The following is a 17198-nucleotide window of genomic DNA, read 5'->3' on the forward strand; positions in this document are numbered from 1 at the left end:
TCAGCCAGAGCTAAAGACCAGGCTCTGGCCTCTGGACCCTCCTCGTAGAGGGGTTCTTTTCCTTCCTAACATTGGAGAGCAGGGATTTCTCAGCAACAGTCCTAGTTGATTACTGGCTGACATAATGGCATTTTTCCATCCTCCATTTTTGGCCCAGGCCCTGCCCTGTTCTGTTTTATGGATTGAGCTGTGAGCTTGTGCCGGCCCAATCATTTCATGTACACTTTCCCAGGACCTGGTCAGCTAGTGTTTGCTCCCTTTATTCCTTTTTTTTAAGAACTTCTTTTTCCATATCTTTATTTTTTATTTATTTTTAATGTGGTACTGAGGATTGAACCCAGTGTTTCACATGTGCTAGGCAAGCACTGTACAACTGAGACCCAACCCAGCTCCCTTTATTCCTCTTCCTGCTATACCAGTAGGCTTCTTGTGAGGCTTCAAGCCTGAGAGGCTTCTAGTGATGGTTCAGGAACTGACCCTTCTGCAAAGAGTCCATGGGGCAAAGCTGTAATCAGCTTTGGACACTGACTTGGTCTTTATGGCTTGATTGCCTTACCCCAGCTGACTACCCAAAAAGCTGAACTAGACTATCTCATCCATGTCACCCTTCATAGTTACAGAGGGAGCAGAGCTGGGCCGATGTATGAAGACTGTTGTCTGCCTGCCCCCACCCCTACTAGCCTAAAGTGAGCCACCTGCGTTTACACACAGGTGTTTCCTGTGCGCCTTCCTGTTGCCGTTTTTTTTATTCCCCCCCTGCTCAATGTGGCTTCCCCAGCAGGTGGTTAAGGCCCCAACCAAACCTCTTCATACACTGCTCTAAAGCACTGGGGGGTAGGGCTTCTTAGGGATCTGGGTCAACCTGTACCTCCCCACACAACTGTTGGTACCTGATTGGCTCTTCCAGAGTGCAGGCACACATGTATTCCCTGCGACACTTGAATGCACATGTTGTGACATAAATGTGCTCCCACCACAGGCACTGAGACACCAGAGTGGGCTCAGGGAGGGAGAGGCCCTGTCCATGCACTATCTCCTTAGCCGTGGATAGTGGAAGTTCTGAAAGGAGACGGGAAAGGATAGAGGGTATATTTCTCGACTTGGGTGTGGGTCTCCCCTCTTTGGAACATACCTGCCATCCGGTAGTCTCACTCCATCCTTCCACAGGTTCTTAACCTCCTGGGTTAACACATTCATGTACCAAGCAACTCTAGGGTTAAGGAACTACCTTCCAGGAGCCCTGCTTCCTACACAGCACAGATCTGCCATCTGTTGGAAGCCACAGGGTTCAGCAAATTTGTTATTACAGAGAATGAGGCAGCCCAGGGAGGGAAAGGACTTTGTCCTGGGTGACAGGACAGACATCTGGGTCTCCAGCCTCCCTTTGGCAAGATTCTCCTCTCCCTGGCTCCCCAGTCTCCAGTAGGTACACTTCTCTTCCCAGAACACCCAGAAGCCTGGCATCCACTGATGCAGCTCTGCTGCCCCCTCGTGGTCCGAAGTGCAGTCACATCATGCAGGTTTTTCCTGCCTGCTTCCCTTTTGCTCCCTGGCCACATATGTTCCCAGGACTGTGGCACCCTTTGGGCCTCTCTGAGCCAACTCCACAGCTCAGCTCCACTCACAGCTGTTGTTCCTAGGCCCAGCTGCAGGCTGAGCCTCTTTAGCAATGCTTTCTACACTCTTCCCCTGCTCTCTTCCCCAAACCCAGTTCCTAGCCTCTGGGCTTTCTTCCACCAGGATTTCCAGGGCAAGTATGAATGCTGTTGTCACAGCTGGAGTGTGGACACACCATTGTCAGGAAGGGCATGTCAGAGGGTCAAGAGTGCATGTAGGAAAGATTTTTTTTTTAAATTTTATTTTCTGTAAAACTCTGTAAATAAAATACAAAACCAAGGGATGTGGTGAGGCAGAGGCAGGGTAACCAGGCCCTGGACACTCTGTGGCAAGGGATGTGCTGAGCCGAGGCTGGGAGGCACTTGACTTCGGGCACTGACTCTACCAACCCCAAGGGCAACAGAAGAATATATTAGATTTTCATTGATAGGAATCTGTGGGGAGGGAGGGGTTTCTGGAGCCAGCCCTCACCCACCCTGCCAGTGCCTGGTGAGCCCTGAAAGTAGGGGCAAGGAGCAGTAGGAGTATGTGTATGGAGAGTTTAGAATGCTGTACTGGCCATGCTGCTGGGCCCAAAAATTCGGGGCAGGGCATCCAGTGACTCTTCCAACCGTCCGTGAGCAGACTGTCCTTCTTCCCCTGTAATGCATGAGGATGAGATCAGGAGTGGCCCTAGACTCATCCTGTCCCTTCCATCTCCAGCCCTATCTCACCCTATTCCCATAAGCTAAGATGTCCCAGAATCCACCTGACCCACATCGTCCATCTCCTAGCCTTACCACACTGCTGCAGGCTCTGACGGGCAGCTTCCCTTACAGCTTCTGTGTCTGTTTGGCACAGGTACACCAGGGGCTCAATGCCCTCAGGAGCCTATCAGGGAACAGAATATCAAGGCGGGTTCAGTGAAGCAGGTAGGAAGGGCCCAGGGGTGGGGGTGCCAGAGGGGAGAGAAAAGGTGGATGGGTTGTCAGGGTTCACCTTGATACAGCCCAGGGCCAGGCAGCCAGCCACTCGGATCTGTATATCTTCATCTTCAAGCTGATCCAGGAAGCACAGGAGGGCCTGGGCAAGAGCAGGAAAGCAGATTTTATCAGATAGTGGGAACCCAGGACCCTAGTCCTTGCCTTCAAGGAAGCCCTGCACGACTCACCCTTTCCCGGAAGGCAGGACCCAGGGACAGGCTCCGGAGCTGGGTACTGACAGCAGCCATGACCTTGTTGTTGCCATGGACAAGCAGGGAGCTGAGGGCCCGAAGCCCATCCTTTTGCAGACGCCCCTCTGGTGCCAATCTTAGGGCCTTCAGCACAATAGCCTGGTCATCAGAGTTCAGATTCCGCACCAATAGTACTGAAAGAAGGAAGGAAATGGAGAGTTGGAACAAGGTGGCAAGACAGGAGCTTCCTAGGATCAGAGGCCTTGTTCTTAAGTCTCATCCACACCCTCAGATACACCCATTTTGTGATCAAGGCCACTGCCTCACCCTCCTCAGCAGTCTCAGTTACATAGGTCTCCATGGAAGGGCTGTCCAAGGCTTCCACATAACTCCAGAACTGGAAGATAGTGAGCTGCTCCCCAGGGCTTGGTTGGGGCCTCCTGGGCAGTTTCTGCCCCAGGGCATCCTCCAGGAACTTCACACACACTGTGGAAGGCAGTGCCACAGTCAGGATGGGTCCAGGCTTTTAGTAGCAAAAGAATGCTCCTATCCCATGCTCACTTGCAGAGTCTCCCTGCCTGCACACCCTAGCCACATGGGCACAGTCCTTTGTTATTTCTCCCTAGCACTCAGCTCATATATCTGTTTGGGTTGACTTGGCCTTCCCTGTGGTCTCTGTCATCAGGAAGCCAAGGAAGGATAGAAGGGGCAGGTAGACAGCCCACTCACCAGCCTCAGCTAAGCCTGGCTGGCGCAAGGAGAGACGGGCACCATACTGGCTGCAGAAGGTGAGGAGCACCCGCTCCACAGGGCAGATGAAGGGGCTGAGTCCCTCTGTGCACTGGTCCCAGAAGGCCAGGAAGCCGGGCCGAGAGGCTGAGAACTGTACCACTGTGGGGAGGTGGAAGGTAGGGGGTAGGAAATCATCAGCAACAGGGCAAATGGAGGAGGGGGCAGACAGACATGTAGATAGGAGTGGGGTAAGATAGGAGCTTCAAGATGGGCACCAGAGCTCAGGTGCATAAGGGCCCTTACCATCTTGGGCAGAGGTGGCAGGGATCTCCCATAGCCTGCTAAGCTCGCATACTGCCTCAAGCACTCGGGCTTCCCGCAGCAGCCGCTCCAGGGCCCATGCCTCCTGGCAGCGAAGGGGCCCAAATGTGCCCAATTTCTGAAGAACAGGGGTGGCTGAGTAGTTCAGACCCTGGGTACAGCTTGGGAGAGATGGAGTCCAGGGACTACAAGCAGAAGCATGCATTGGGAGAGACTGGGAGGTGGGGAGGGAAAACAGAATGTGGGAGGTCTTCCATTCAGCAAGAGCCAAATGCCAGAATCTTGGGACATTAGGGTATGGAACTCAGAGGAGGCAGAGAGGACCAGGATTAGAGTGCAGGCTCTCTGGAACAAGGAGTACAAGGGAAGGGCAGAGGAAATAACACTAGCCTCACCAGTAGGAGGCGGCTGCAGTGGTGTAGATGCTGGACCAAAGCAGCATCCAGAGCTGGACACCCCGTGCTGAGGGGACAAGCACTGGGTGAGTCTGAGCTGTCCTCAGCCCCAGCCTCCTGGTGGTTGCTTGGAGGCCTGAGAGAAAAAAATGGGGTCAACCCCCCCAAAAGCAAACATCACCATCCGGTCACCAGTTTTATTAAGCTCCTCCCATCCCAGAATGAAAGAACACAATAATGCGCAGACAAGACAATTGGTAAGTTCGAGGAGGAAGGGGCTGCAACCAGCAGGAAGTAGCAGGGTTGTCAGTTTGCCCTGTGGCACCTCCAACTAGGACCCCAGGGAGCTGCCAGGGTTGGGATGGGCAGAAGTAAGGTGGAATGATTTATAACATGAGGACTGTAAAGGGTGCACGGCATAGGGCCAGAACCTGGGAGGGAGGAGGGACTGGGAATGACTCTCAAACCAGAGTTGGTAGGGTCACTCCAGGACTGAGAGCTGAGGGATTGGGACCTCCAGGAGAGTTGGGATTGAGACAGAGAGGACCGATGCTGGATCATGCAAGGAATGTAGGGATGCACTGAAAGAGCTCCTTCAGAGGGTAGATCCAAGGTGAAGCCAACAGAAAGAGGAGGGGCAGGAGGCTCACAAGCTGATGGGGACCGATGGGGGAGGGACTCATTGCAGAGATGAGGAGCTGGATGGCCAGAAGCACTGGAGATAGATGGGGTTGGAGACATGGGCATCAAGGACACACATGAGATATACATGGGAGGAGTGATCACAGCTGCCAACAAATCCATCCTCATGCACTCTACTTGGCCCCACTTCACTTGTTCCCACATCTGCTCCTCCACCTGACATAGCCTTACCTCTTCCCCTTCATCTCTTTCCTCTCATTAGCCCCCACAGTCTTACCTGTCCCCAGGACCATCATTGTCTTCATCTTCATCTTCATTGAGGAAGCTGAAGCTCTCCAAGGCATGCTCCACAGTGATGCTGAGACTGGAGGCTCGGCTACGAGTCAGGCCTTGTCTCTGCTAGGGTAGTAAAGCAGGTGAGAGCTGCTGCTACTACCTGGCTGCCCTCCCTGTGCTGCCCCAGCCCAGCTAGCCCAGCCCTCCTTACCAAAAGCAGACTCTCCAGCCGAGTCACCTCCTGCTCCAAGCCCTGCAGCTCTGGAAACTGGCCACGATAGTCATCCAGAGTAGCCATTACAGCCCCCAGGGCTTCCTCCAGTCTCCTGTCCCCAGTCCCTTCAATTGCCCCTGGGACTGAGGCTTGAGTAGCTGTGACTGGGCTAAGTTCTGAATGCTGGGGTATAGGAGCTAAGGGTGAGGGAGGGGAGCTTAGGTTCTGAAGGATGGGCTCTGGGGGATCTGGGGCAGGGCTTATGAGAGGTTTCCAACCAGAAGAGACAGGACTTGGGTAGTAAGTGCTGGAGGCTATGGGTTTTGCCTGAATACAGGGAGTGGAGGCTGAGTAGCTACAGGGGTTAGTTCCTGAGAGGGTGACATCTGTAGAGAGGGTGGGAAGTATAGCAATGTCCCCAGAAGTGGAAGAGTTTACAGTTGTAAAGGTGGAGTGTGTGGTTTGGACTACTGGGCCCATAGCATTGCAGGTAGGACTTGTAGTGGTGTGAGTTGACATTCTGGCTTCGTTTGTGGGGCTTGCAGTGGTATGGGTGGGGCCTGCAGTGGTATGGATAGGACTTGTGGTAGTATGGGTAGAGCTCGTAGTGGTATGGATGGGACTTGGAGTAGTGTGGTTCCACCCTGCCATGGTCTGGGTTGGGCCTGTAGTAGTGGGGATACAGCCAGTAGTGGTGAGGGTAGAGAGCAATGGCTTGGTGGTAGAACCTATAGTAGTGGACATGAAGCTTGGAGCACTATTGATAGGGCTTATGGCACTACACGTGGAGTTTATAGTGGTATGGGTGGGGCTTGGCAGCTTAGAAGGGCTAGAATCTGTGGCCTTATGAACTGAATCTCGATGTTCAGATGGGACAGGGTCTATAGATGTGGACACGGGGCTGGTAGTACTAAAAGTGGGGCTTGTGGCAGAATGGCCAGTGTCTGGGACAGAAGGAACACAATTGGGGCACTCCTGGGTGGGATCTGGGTGTATGGGTGAGCTAGGCCCTAGGGTTAGGCTTTCTGAACCCCCAGCCTCCACTGAAGCCTCAGCTAAGGCAGCATCCACACTGGCCTCACTGATGTGGCTCAGAGTCCGGCTATAGGGGGCATGCCCATTGGCTAAAACTGGGGCCATGGCCCCCACCTCATCCATAGGCCCAGAGCTGAGGGTCTCAGGCCTTCGGAAGGCAACTTGGATGGGCAGAGGTTCAGGCTGCTGCATCAGGGGCCTGGGGGCTGATGAGTGGCGAGCAGTGCCTGAGAGCTGTGGGCTAGATGAGTCATCTGAAGATTCAGATGACAGGGACCATGCTGTTCCATTCTCCAGTTCCTCCTGCCGCCTTAGCATATTCTAAGAGAGAAGGAAGAACATTTCAGAACCATCCCAGAAAAGCCTCTGGGAAATGAAGAGGCCTAGGTCTGGACTGTGACTCACATAGAAGGCCTGCTCCCGAAGTGAGGGTGTGTCTGGTGGGCTCTGGCTATAGGTGGAGAAGCGCTTGGTGACAGTGGAAGCTTTGTTGACAGTAGAAGCAGCAGAGGGCTGGTCATCCTTGTCGAAGGGGCTGAGGAGGAAGAGGCCGTTAGCAGTGCCACAACCCTTCTGGTCCTGCCCCTAAGACCTTTAGCTCCACCAACCTCCATGTGACTTCTAGGCTGAGTTTGATGGTGCCAAGGTCATTGATGTCCACAGCTACAACCTGGGGCAGGGCAGCAAACAGATCCTTGGTTTCACAGGAGACACTGCCCACAATTACATGGTTGGCCAGGCCCTTCAGTTCTGTCACCTGTAGCCAAGAATGTACAGTGGGATCACAGGGATGCAGGGGCCATGAGTTCCTGGTAATCAGAGATCTGCATATGTGTAGATGGTCACAGGGTCATGGGGCCATGAGGATTGGAATTCTCAGGGTCATAGAGCCATGGAGGCTTGAAGCAGTCTGGTAACATGGAGATAATAAAGATCTGAGTTGGTAGGGTCATTGAGATCATGCGAGTCATAATCTCAAGGGGGCTCAGGGGATCAATATTCAGAGTCAGAAGATCATGAGGCAGTTATAGGATCAAGGAGACCACGAAGATAGAAATCACAAAGATTGTTCTCAATGACACAGAGATCATCACAGGGTCATGAAGGTTGAGGGGTCATACATTCACAGAGCCATGGAGCCATGAGGACATCACAAGGGTAAGGGTCTCAGGAAGATTACAAAGGGGTTCACAAGGTCATGAAGTTTACAGAACCACAGTGTCCTAGATACTGGTAGAGAAGTCACCTTGATGGACAGGAATTCTGTGAGCAGAGGAAGAAAGACGGTTTCTTCACTGTCCCACACCTGCTTTCCACTACCCTCAATGCGGCCCCGTAGTTTCCAACGCTGACGGCCATATTTCATGCAGATCTGAAGAAATAGGCAGGATGAAGCAACCCTTGGAGTTGCAGAGATGCAAGAGCCATGACCTCCATCCCCCCGCCTCCCCTGGGCATCCTCATACCTCATACTGATCGCCTACACACAGCCTGGCAAAGCCGGCCAGCCCTGGGAGTAAGGGGAGAATTAGATGTGCCATGTTGAACATACTCCCTCCTGATTCCCATCTGCCCCCACAATTTAGTACCTTTCATCCGGAGATGAAACTCGCCCAGCTGTGCCTCCAGCTCGCTCTCCAGCATACACATGCTCTGGGAGGAAGGGGTAGGGACAGGAGGGAATGAAGAATCAATCCCTCTCACCAGCTCTGCCACACCCCATGCCTACTTCAGTGACTCCTCTCTCACCTCTGTATACTCTCGATGTCCCCGGGTGGCCTCAGCTAGGCTGTCCCGGGCCTCTCGGCTCCCTGGAGATCCAGTGCTATAGGCACGGACCATGTTGTAGGCACCATCCCGGAGACGCCGCTGGACACAGTATGCTTCATAGAGCTCATCGATCTGGGAAAGTGAGGGGGGAACTGAGAATCATTACTGGGGTTGCTCACTCAGAGACTTGCACCCTGCCCCCAATTTCCCTATGCTGCCCCAAACCCACTCCCAAAACCCATTCTGCACTCATGCTGCACAGGTACCTTGCTGGCATGGAACTCCAAACGTCTCAGGAAGCGTTCAATGGACTTGACTTGCTGGGGGAAAGGTGGGTCAGGAGGGCCCATAGGCCCAAGGCCCCTTCCCCTCTCCATGAGCCAACCCCTTCCAACACTATTCTATATTCACTCACCTTGTCCAAGTCATATAGAAAGCCCTACAGAGAAAAACAAGAAGAGGTATTTAGGAGGTATAACGAGGACTACACCAGGGGCACTTGCCCACCCAGACCTATCCTTCAAGACCCAGCAGAAGCATTCCCTCCTCTGCAAGCTTTTCCTTTTTCCCCAGGAAAAAACCCTGGCCCTCCCCTTACTACTATTACAACATATTCTCCTCTTGTCCTGTTTGTGGGGATCCAACTTCTCCCACTGAGAGCTTCTATGAGCAGCACTGCTCTCAAGTAGAAAGTGTGCACAGCAAAGAAGTTTGGAAAAATGCCCTCGGCCTTTCCTAATACTCCCTTCAACTCATACCTGGACATAGTTACCGCAGAAAATAGCCCAGCTGTCACACAGGCTGGCCCTGCCCAGCCCTCACAATGGCAAAGGCAAAGGGCATTAGTCCAGAGCATCCCTACCATCACTCACCAGACGGGAGTTCCTCTTGGACTCCTTTATCTGCCCCTGGAGTTTCTCCTGCTCTTGCTGGTGCACTTCCAAGTAGGCTCTAGAGAAAGAGGTGACAAGAGTCAACTCACTTCTCCAGTCTCTAGCTGCCTAAGGTACTGACAGTAGGAGAGGGTGCTGAACTGGGGAAATGTCTTACTAACACAAAGAGTTAGGGACTTGGGGAGGAATCCTAGGACAAAAGGTGGGAAGGGAGTTGCTTACGTCAGGCCCTGCTTAAGGGCAGCATACACCAGGTCCAGCCGCTCTGGCTGCGGCACCTTAGGGGCTGGGTGAGCAACAGAAAACATCCTGGACACCCGGGAGAGCGTTGGGGGCTTTCGTGGAGGCCCCGGAGGGTTGAAGACTTGGAAGTTCCTGAAGAAGAGGCTGCCTTAATAAAAGGACAAGCAGGAGTCCCCCAAACCCTCACTACATACCCAGTCCCAATCCCATCGATTCTCTTGACCCAACCATTAATTCCCCTCCACTGCGTACCTGGGCCCGCGCTCGTGGCTGCCGAGGACGCCTGCGAAGGACTGGCTCCTATTGACCCGGGCACTGAGCAGGCGGCGCTGCGGCCGCACCGACAGGGACATCATGGAATGAGTCCTCGCGGGGCTCCCTAGGGATGGCGGGGGTGGGGTGTCCAGCACCAGTCGAGTCCCTGAAGCCCCCACCCTGCGGCCGAGTCCCAAGGCTGGAGGAGGTCCTTCCAGTCACCAGGTACAGCCCCAGGGGGCTCCTGCCTTGGTCTTCTTAGCCCGCCGGTCCCCGCTCTAATGACAGGGCAGCTGCGGGCGACTCAGCCTCGGACTCAGCGTGGCCTCGGCTCGGCCCCCACTTCCTGCCATGGTGCGGACTCCGCCTGCCCCGGGGCAGGAAGGTGGGGTCGCGCAGGGACCCTCCTCCGGCTGGGAAGGGGCAGGAAAGGGGCGGAGCGCGCAAAGAATGTGCGGAAGCGCCTGTTTACCCGAGGGCGGGGCGGCCTCTCCAGCCCTGCCCCTGATCGCCCCCCCAAGTGGACCCGAGAGCTAGTGCCCCCACCGCGAGAGGCCAAGGGAGGTTACGGGGCGGGGCAGGGAGAGCCCTGTGGAGCTACCGGACAGGCCCGGCCGGCGCGGGCCTGGCTGCTGCGACTCCTCCGTCCAGAGTAAACTGCTCCCCTAGCTCCCACCGGCTCCCAGGCGCTGCGACGCCAGGGCCTCGGGGCTGGGTGCCGGGGGTTTCCCAGAGTGGGGGGCAGTGCTGAGAAGTGCCCCGCCTCCTTCACTTTCCTGTGGTGGCTGAAACCTGGAAACTGAGTCACGGACGCACCCCTTCACCCTTGCCTTTGGCAAGGAAGGATCCTTGGCAAATCCCACCCGCTCCGGCCAAACACGCAACCCCTGGCCCCCAGAATCTGGCCTGCATCCAACGTGGCCAACCCCGAGACTTCGCAGCCCAGGCTGGGTCCTACCTTTCTTCTTGGCGCTCATGGTAAGTATTAGACAGTCCCCGTCCCGCGCTCCTTCCCCGCGTCCCTGACCGCCAGGGCCACTAGGTGCGGGCCCCACTGGGCTCCGCGCTCGCTCCCCGCCGCTCTGGCTTGGCTCCTCTCGTCGCCTCCCCCCGCCCAGTTCCTGCCGCCTGACTCAACCCGCCGGGATGGGGCGGGACCGGCCGAACTAGGGGGGCACCAGGCCTCGGCCCGCCTGGTCTCTGGGAGTGGTGACCTGGGGGAGAGGACTGACGAGGCTTGGGGTCAGGAGTGCGTGTGAAGGGAGTTGAGCACGAGGATGGATAGAATGAGGAGACCGCTGGGGACAGTTAAGACTAGGTAGCTCTAGCTGGGCGTGGTGGCGCTCTCCTCACAATCCCAGTGGTTCGGGAAGCTGAGGCAGGAGGATCGAGCATTCAAGGCCAGCCTCAACAATTTAGGAAGACCCTGTCTCAAAATAAAAAATAAAAAGGCTGGGGATGTGGCTCAGTGGTTAAGCGCCCCTGAGTTTAATTCCTGGTACCCCACAGCTAGCACCAAAAAAAAAAAAAAAAAGTAGGTAGCTCTAAGAGTGGCTGTTGAGGGCTGTGGAGTAAAGTCAACATACAGAGGGCTGAAAGGGGGGTTCTAAGTGTGTGAAATGTAGAGAGTTGGGCGTGGGGGATTCTGACCGGAGAGACTGCCAACGGAGGGTGAAGAGTAAAGTGCTGAATATGAGAGATCTGGAAAGCTGAGTAGAGAGAGGGGCTGAAAGTGTGGGACTAGATTAACCCCATATTATATGTTACTTTCCCAAGAAGGAGGTGGAAAAGGAACTGGGTGCAAGAATCCCACAGCCCCCTGCACCACTACCACTCTGTACCCATAAGATGGGTGCTCAGTCTGGGCACTCCTCTTAAGCCCAAGAAAGAGGATCAGGTCCTACTCCCCCATCCAGGGTCTTGTCTCTAGCCAGAGCTGCATCCTAGGGCTGAGGCCCTGGCCTTCTGGTCCCCAGCTCATGGGCCCCTTAGGCTCTGAATTCCCTTGGTGCTTGCTCCCAATATCTCTTTCTTGACTATCTTTGTCCACCTCCAGTATGGATAGAGATCACCATGTCAAGGGTCCATTGGATACCCCATCCTCTGACCATGGAGGGGCTGGATGCTTCCTACTCCATAAACACTCCTGCTTCTTAGGCCCCATTCTGCCACACTGTGTTTACTTTCTCACCCAGCCCAGGTTGGGTTCAGGAGTCTGAATATGCAATAAATCCATCAATCCCCTTACAGATTCAGCTATAAGAGGTCCAAGGACCCCAGTTCAGGAAATGCCATCCTCTTCTACTACCTTGGAGACTGGGTACCATGCACCTACTGGTGATCTATGCATTCCCACAGATTGTCCACCCAGCCAACATTGACCATTCTGCTCCTTTCAGCCATCTCCTTGAGAACACCCCAGCCTTATCATCTGCTCTTGAATGCCCCTTTCCTAAACCACATCCACATGTCCACAGCCTCCAAGCTCTCTCCATCACTCTCATTTCACCTGCTTTTTACCTGAGACCTCTGGTCCCTTGAGCCCTTAGCACATTTATTCGGATATTCACTAAGTGACATACTTGAGCCAAGTATGTGCCAGTCACTGGAGATACAGCCTAGAATTTCACAGACACCACCCTGCATGAAGCTCGAAGTCCGCCTCTGCTTTCTTTCTCTCTGCCAGCTCCCTCCTACCTTCTCTATCTTCATTGCATACCCTCCTCCCAGCCTGCATCTTCTGCCACCCTTCCATCACTTGCCTGCTGCTACTATCCTCAGCACTCTGTGCCTCTATCCTGCCTCGCAGAAACTAACCCTGGCAACCCAACTCCCTGTCTTTGCTGCACCAGCACACAGCCTGGAGGGAGCTGCCAAAGGTCTTGGCAAAGCAGGCTGGCTCAAACCACAGAGCAATTCTCAATCTCAGTCAGTCCTTATTTCCCACCTGGTAAATCCTACTGTATGACCCAAGTCTCTTTCTCCCTTCTCATAGAAATGAGTGTTTCAGATTTTCTCCACATGTCTCCAAGCTCAAGTCACTCCCACATGAAGTGAAAACAACCCTGGAAACTATCCAAGTGTCCATCAATAAACAACAAGAATTACTATATACCAAAAAAATGAAAATATACCATTTCATGCAGCAATATGGGTGAATCTTACAGTGAGTGGGGGGAAAAGGCACAGAGAGAACTTATGTATGATCCCCTTGAAAATGAGGTTCAAAAACAGGCAAAAGTAATCTATATTGACAGACATCAGATTGTAGTTACCCTTGGATTGCTGTGTCTGGAAGGTGGCACAAGGGGTCTTCCAAGGTATCGGCAATGTTCCATTTCCTGCTCTGGGTTCTATTTCCTGATTCTATGTGGGCATATTTCTTTGCAAAAAAATGTATCAACTGTACACTTAGGACATATATACTTTCTCTCTCCCTTCCCTCTGTGTGTGTGTCTATGTGAATATTAAAAAAAACAACAACAAAAAAACAAGGTCTCACTATGTTTCCCGTGGTTGAATTCCTGAGCTCAAATGATATTTCTGCCTTAGCTTCCCGAGTAAGCTGGGACTAAAGGGAACATGCCACCATACCTGACTACTTACTGTATGTGTGTGTGTATATATATATATATATATATATATATATATATATATATATATATATTTGGATTTAATAATAAAGTTGGATTTATATGAATAATATAAGGGCTGGGGGAATAGCTCAGTGGTAAAGTATGTGCTTGCATGCTGAAGGTCTTGGGTTTGATCTCCAGCGGCGCCTGTACACACTCACAGGTAAATAAGTAACTACAAAACGAAATAACCTCCTGTGGACCTTGTGTCTCCTTCCAGCTACCCCATTCTTCACCCCATCTCTCCTCTCCTTTCTAAGCAGAATTTCTGGAGAAGCAGTCCACCATACTTGCTTACTACTTTTCTCACCCTGGTCCGTGTTCTCCACCCTTCCCTGACTGGTCCAGACAAGGTTACCAGTGACTTCCCTTTTGTTGAATCAATCCAGTGTCTAATGTTTAGTCCTTATTCTGCTTGATCTCAGCTAAAGCTTTTGACTTGGTGGGTCCTTTTCTCTTCTTTAAACCCTTTGTCCCCTTGAATTTCAAGAGGTAATAAACTCCTGGTTTTCCACTTTCTGCTCTGGCTGCATATCTTCTCTTTTTTTTTTTTTTTGGTACCAGGGATTGAACTCAGGGACACTCCCCAACCATTGAGCCCCATCCCCAGCCCTATTTTGTATTTTATTTAGAGAAAGGGTCTCATTAAGTTGCTGAGGCTGGCCTTGAATTTGCGCTCTTTCTGCCTCAGCTTCCCAAGTAGCTGGGATTACTGGTGTGCACCACCACACCCGGCCCAACTGTTCATTCTTTATCTAGTAACAACACTCTGTTCTGAAAATTTCAGTCACCTGGTAATGCCAAAAACCTTTTTTTTTTTTCTTCAGTGCTTTCCATATGCCAGATACTGTGCTTTACAGATACCATCTAATTCTGGCAACAATACTATTAATTTACTAGTATAAATTCTACTAACCCCATTTCACAGCTGAGAAACCTGAGGCTAACTGCCTCTGTGACTTCGTGCAAGACACTTCTTAAGCTTTGGACTTCAGATACCCCTAAAAATGAGGCTAATAATAACAACTGTTACCACTACCTTAGAGGGCTGCTGGGAAGACAGTAAGATAACTCCCTTGTGTAGGGAATGTTTGAGAAAGGGAGAATTGTATGTGGGGTAGGAAAGTTGGGGTAGATATCCTACCTCTCACTTTTAGCACACAACCATTGTGAACTGCTGTCATTATTAATTATTATTACATAGCTAGTAAGTGACAGAGCCAGGATTCAAACTCTATATCTTTAATATTCCTTTTTTTGGACTCTTGAGAAACATCCTCAGCTACCTCCTGCCCCAAAGTTAAAGCCCACACTCTTTAACATGACCATAAGGCCCTTTGAGGCCTATCTCCTCCCTGCCAATGCCCTGCCCCCCAGCAGCTGTGAACCCCTCATATCTGAAAGGTTCTTCAGCACCTAAGCAGCAGCCCCCATTGCTCCTGCCCTCTTCACTATTCTCAATCGAATCAACTCTTCCTTCTCCAGGTCTGACCCTCTAACTTCTTCCTCCAGAAAGTCTGCCTGGAGTTGGTTCCCCCTTCGGGGGCACCTCCATAGCTTCCTCTCTTTGACCCCAAGGCCACATAACTCAGTTGTCAGTTCTTCTTTAGGGTTGGTCTTTCCACCAGACTGAATCCTGTGGGAGCTGGCACCTGTCTGCTTGGCTTCTTACTGTAACCTCTTGGATCCTCCACCAAGGCCTCAGCCCCTGGGAGATGGAGGAGGGAGGGAGCTGAGTGGGGGAGCTGGGCTGCCTGAACACAGGAAGAGGATCCTGACCTGTTGGAAAGGGGTCACCTATAGGAGAGTTGGGGTTGGCTCCGCTGCCCCACCTACTCTCTGTTACCATCAGCAAGAGGGGTACTGCTTCCCCTGAACTGGGGCAAGGTGGAAGGGCCCTGGGATTCTGTCTCAAGCATGCTGATTGTCCCACCAATTTTCTTTCTCTTGCTAGGGCTCTGCTGCCACCTGTACCCAAGTCCCACAGAAACGAGGTTGTGTAACTGCTGGTACAGACTCCCCCTTAATGACCATCAAAATGTATCTCTGACTGACCATTTCAGAGGGTGGATAGGCAGGATCTCCCCTACTGAGGGTGGATAGGAAGGACTTAACTCCTTGAGCTAAGGGAGGGGGGCCATGTCAGCGGGTGAGAGCAAGGGTCTGAGTTCATGTCCTCCCTACAGTCTGGTCTAGACATGGGAAGGAACTCAGGTCCCAGGTCATGAAAGGTTAGGGGGCTTCCAGCACAGCCAGACCAGGGCAGCAGTGAATGGAACCCTGACCTGTCTGCATGACATCAATTATTGGCCCCCCAAAACCTCCTATAGCCAAGACTGGCACACCCTGTGGGGCAGAAGGTGCGGCCAGGCCACCGGCACTGCCCAGCTCTGCGGTATGCCAGGCCAGCCGCCTGACTGGGAGTCCCCCGTCGAGCCCCGCCCCGCCGCAGGGCAGCCCCAGGCAGAGGTAAACAGATACTAAAAATAATCTGGGCCTGGGGCGGCTGCAAGAGAGAAGGGGGTCGCTCCTGAGTCTGCCTCTGTCTCTATGGCAACTGCCCCAAACCCGGCTGCTGACGTCACTCCGCAGCTGCCAACCAGAGCGTGTAGGGAAGAAGGGAGGGGGTGCTGCGCGGCCTGGGACCCCCCACCCCGGAACCGGGCGGAGGCGGCCTGGAGGCCTCACTTCCTGCCGGCCTCCTCCCTGGTCAGCTGGTCACATTCCCTGTCCCGCCGCACGCTGGGAGCCGGGCGGTCTCCCCCGAGCTTAGTCTGAGCCGCGGCGGGGGAACGGGGCCGCGGTGACTCACTCGTGCCCTCCCCGCCTGCTTTTCCACCTGAGCAGGACCCAGCCCGACACCCTGCGTGCAACCCTTACTCCCACCCAAGCCCAGACCCTTGGGAGGATACATCAGGCTTCTCTCTCCCGCCGCTGCCAACAGGACCCAGGACCCGTAGGGAATTTGCAAGAGGGAGCCATGCCAGTCCTTCTTGTTCCACTAGAGTATTTTATACTTTAATCCTCAATTTTCACACACTCACCACATCGTCAAATACTCCGAAGATGGATAGTGCCGAGGCAGAGATTCAGATCTAATTCCCGCTTCTCCCCAAACCGGCTGTGTGACCTTGAGAATGTTACTAACCTCTCTGGGCCTGCTTTTGCATCTGCCAGATGGTCATAACCCTCCTCAACAAGCCGTGCCTGGGCTGATTGCGGCAGGCCCAGGGCACAGCCCCACAGATAGTGGCCAGAGCACCGTTATTGTTATATTAGACTACACACTGTAGGTGTTGGGGGTGGGGGGCAGCCTGCACACATCAGAAGTGGCTTGGAAAGGTCAGTAAGAGGGTCAGGCTTCAACCGGGACAGGAGGTCAGAAGGTGCTGAAGATGACTTAGCCTGGCCTCTAGCCCTAGTGAGCAGCCCCTTCCCCAAACCAGTTCTGCAGGGTGCCCAGGCCTGGCTGCTTGCCGAGTCCCCACAGCAACCTACATTTCCAGGGTCTGTTCCAGGACCCCGCCAGGACGATTTTCTCCGGATTCATCTACGCCAGGTTTGGAAGGAGAGCACGGCCTCGGGCCAGGCTCAGTCACGGCGGTCCCCGCCTCAGAGCGGATTAGATCCTCCAGCAGGGCCAGGATAATTAGCTCATCTCGGAGGCCGCCTGCAATCCCCCTCCCAATAGATCAGCCTTCCCCTCCGCAAGGGCCGCGAGCTCCCAGAGAGCGCCCTACCGAGGCCCAGGCTGGCGCCTCGGCCCACCCTCCGGCCTGATCCATCCCAGGTCACCAGGGCTCCAGCCACCAGGGCCTTGCCGTGGGAGGCAAGGAGGCAGCGTTTGGCGCTGCAGTCCAGAAGGCGGCGGCTTTTGTGGAGCGAAGCTGTGTCCTTCGCGCCCGGGGGGAGGGGAGGAAAGAACAGCGCGCAGGGGTCCCAGGAACCAGGCAAGGAGGGACAGGGCCGCAGATCCCAGATCCACGGGGCGGCGCCGGTGGGAAAAGCACCGGAACC

General features: G+C 53.7%; 2 protein-coding genes across 5 annotated transcripts in view; one reads left to right on the forward strand and one right to left on the reverse strand.

Annotated features, from left to right (window-relative positions):
• Positions 1-17198, forward strand: part of LOC125613139 — a 42806-nt gene that overhangs the window by 13366 nt on the left and 12242 nt on the right. The window lies entirely within an intron of this gene.
• Positions 1833-17198, reverse strand: part of Ripor1 (RHO family interacting cell polarization regulator 1) — a 23592-nt gene continuing 8226 nt past the window's right edge. Inside the window, exons 1-22 of one of the 3 annotated variants that reach the window (XM_015496209.2) lie at positions 10505-10937; positions 9544-9670; positions 9271-9423; positions 9028-9106; positions 8571-8594; positions 8422-8475; positions 8135-8287; positions 7975-8038; positions 7852-7895; positions 7632-7757; positions 6994-7142; positions 6791-6920; positions 5348-6706; positions 5138-5259; positions 4219-4354; positions 3806-3941; positions 3500-3661; positions 3098-3256; positions 2768-2964; positions 2596-2679; positions 2397-2487; positions 1833-2256 (exon numbers count right to left, since the gene is read on the reverse strand). In XM_015496209.2, the coding sequence (XP_015351695.1) occupies positions 2159-2256; positions 2397-2487; positions 2596-2679; positions 2768-2964; positions 3098-3256; positions 3500-3661; positions 3806-3941; positions 4219-4354; positions 5138-5259; positions 5348-6706; positions 6791-6920; positions 6994-7142; positions 7632-7757; positions 7852-7895; positions 7975-8038; positions 8135-8287; positions 8422-8475; positions 8571-8594; positions 9028-9106; positions 9271-9423; positions 9544-9670; positions 10505-10523 (3666 nt within the window). In that variant the 5' untranslated portion in view covers positions 10524-10937 and the 3' untranslated portion in view covers positions 1833-2158. Of the gene's footprint in view, positions 2257-2396; positions 2488-2595; positions 2680-2767; positions 2965-3097; positions 3257-3499; positions 3662-3805; positions 3942-4218; positions 4355-5137; positions 5260-5347; positions 6707-6790; positions 6921-6993; positions 7143-7631; positions 7758-7851; positions 7896-7974; positions 8039-8134; positions 8288-8421; positions 8476-8570; positions 8595-9027; positions 9107-9270; positions 9424-9543; positions 9671-10504; positions 10938-17198 lie in introns of those variants that run through there. The other 2 variants (XM_048792520.1, XM_048792519.1) reach the window with 2 other exon arrangements.

This window comes from Marmota marmota, unplaced genomic scaffold (genome assembly GCF_001458135.2).
Source record: "Marmota marmota marmota unplaced genomic scaffold, marMar, whole genome shotgun sequence".
Lineage (NCBI taxonomy): Eukaryota > Metazoa > Chordata > Mammalia > Rodentia > Sciuridae > Marmota > Marmota marmota.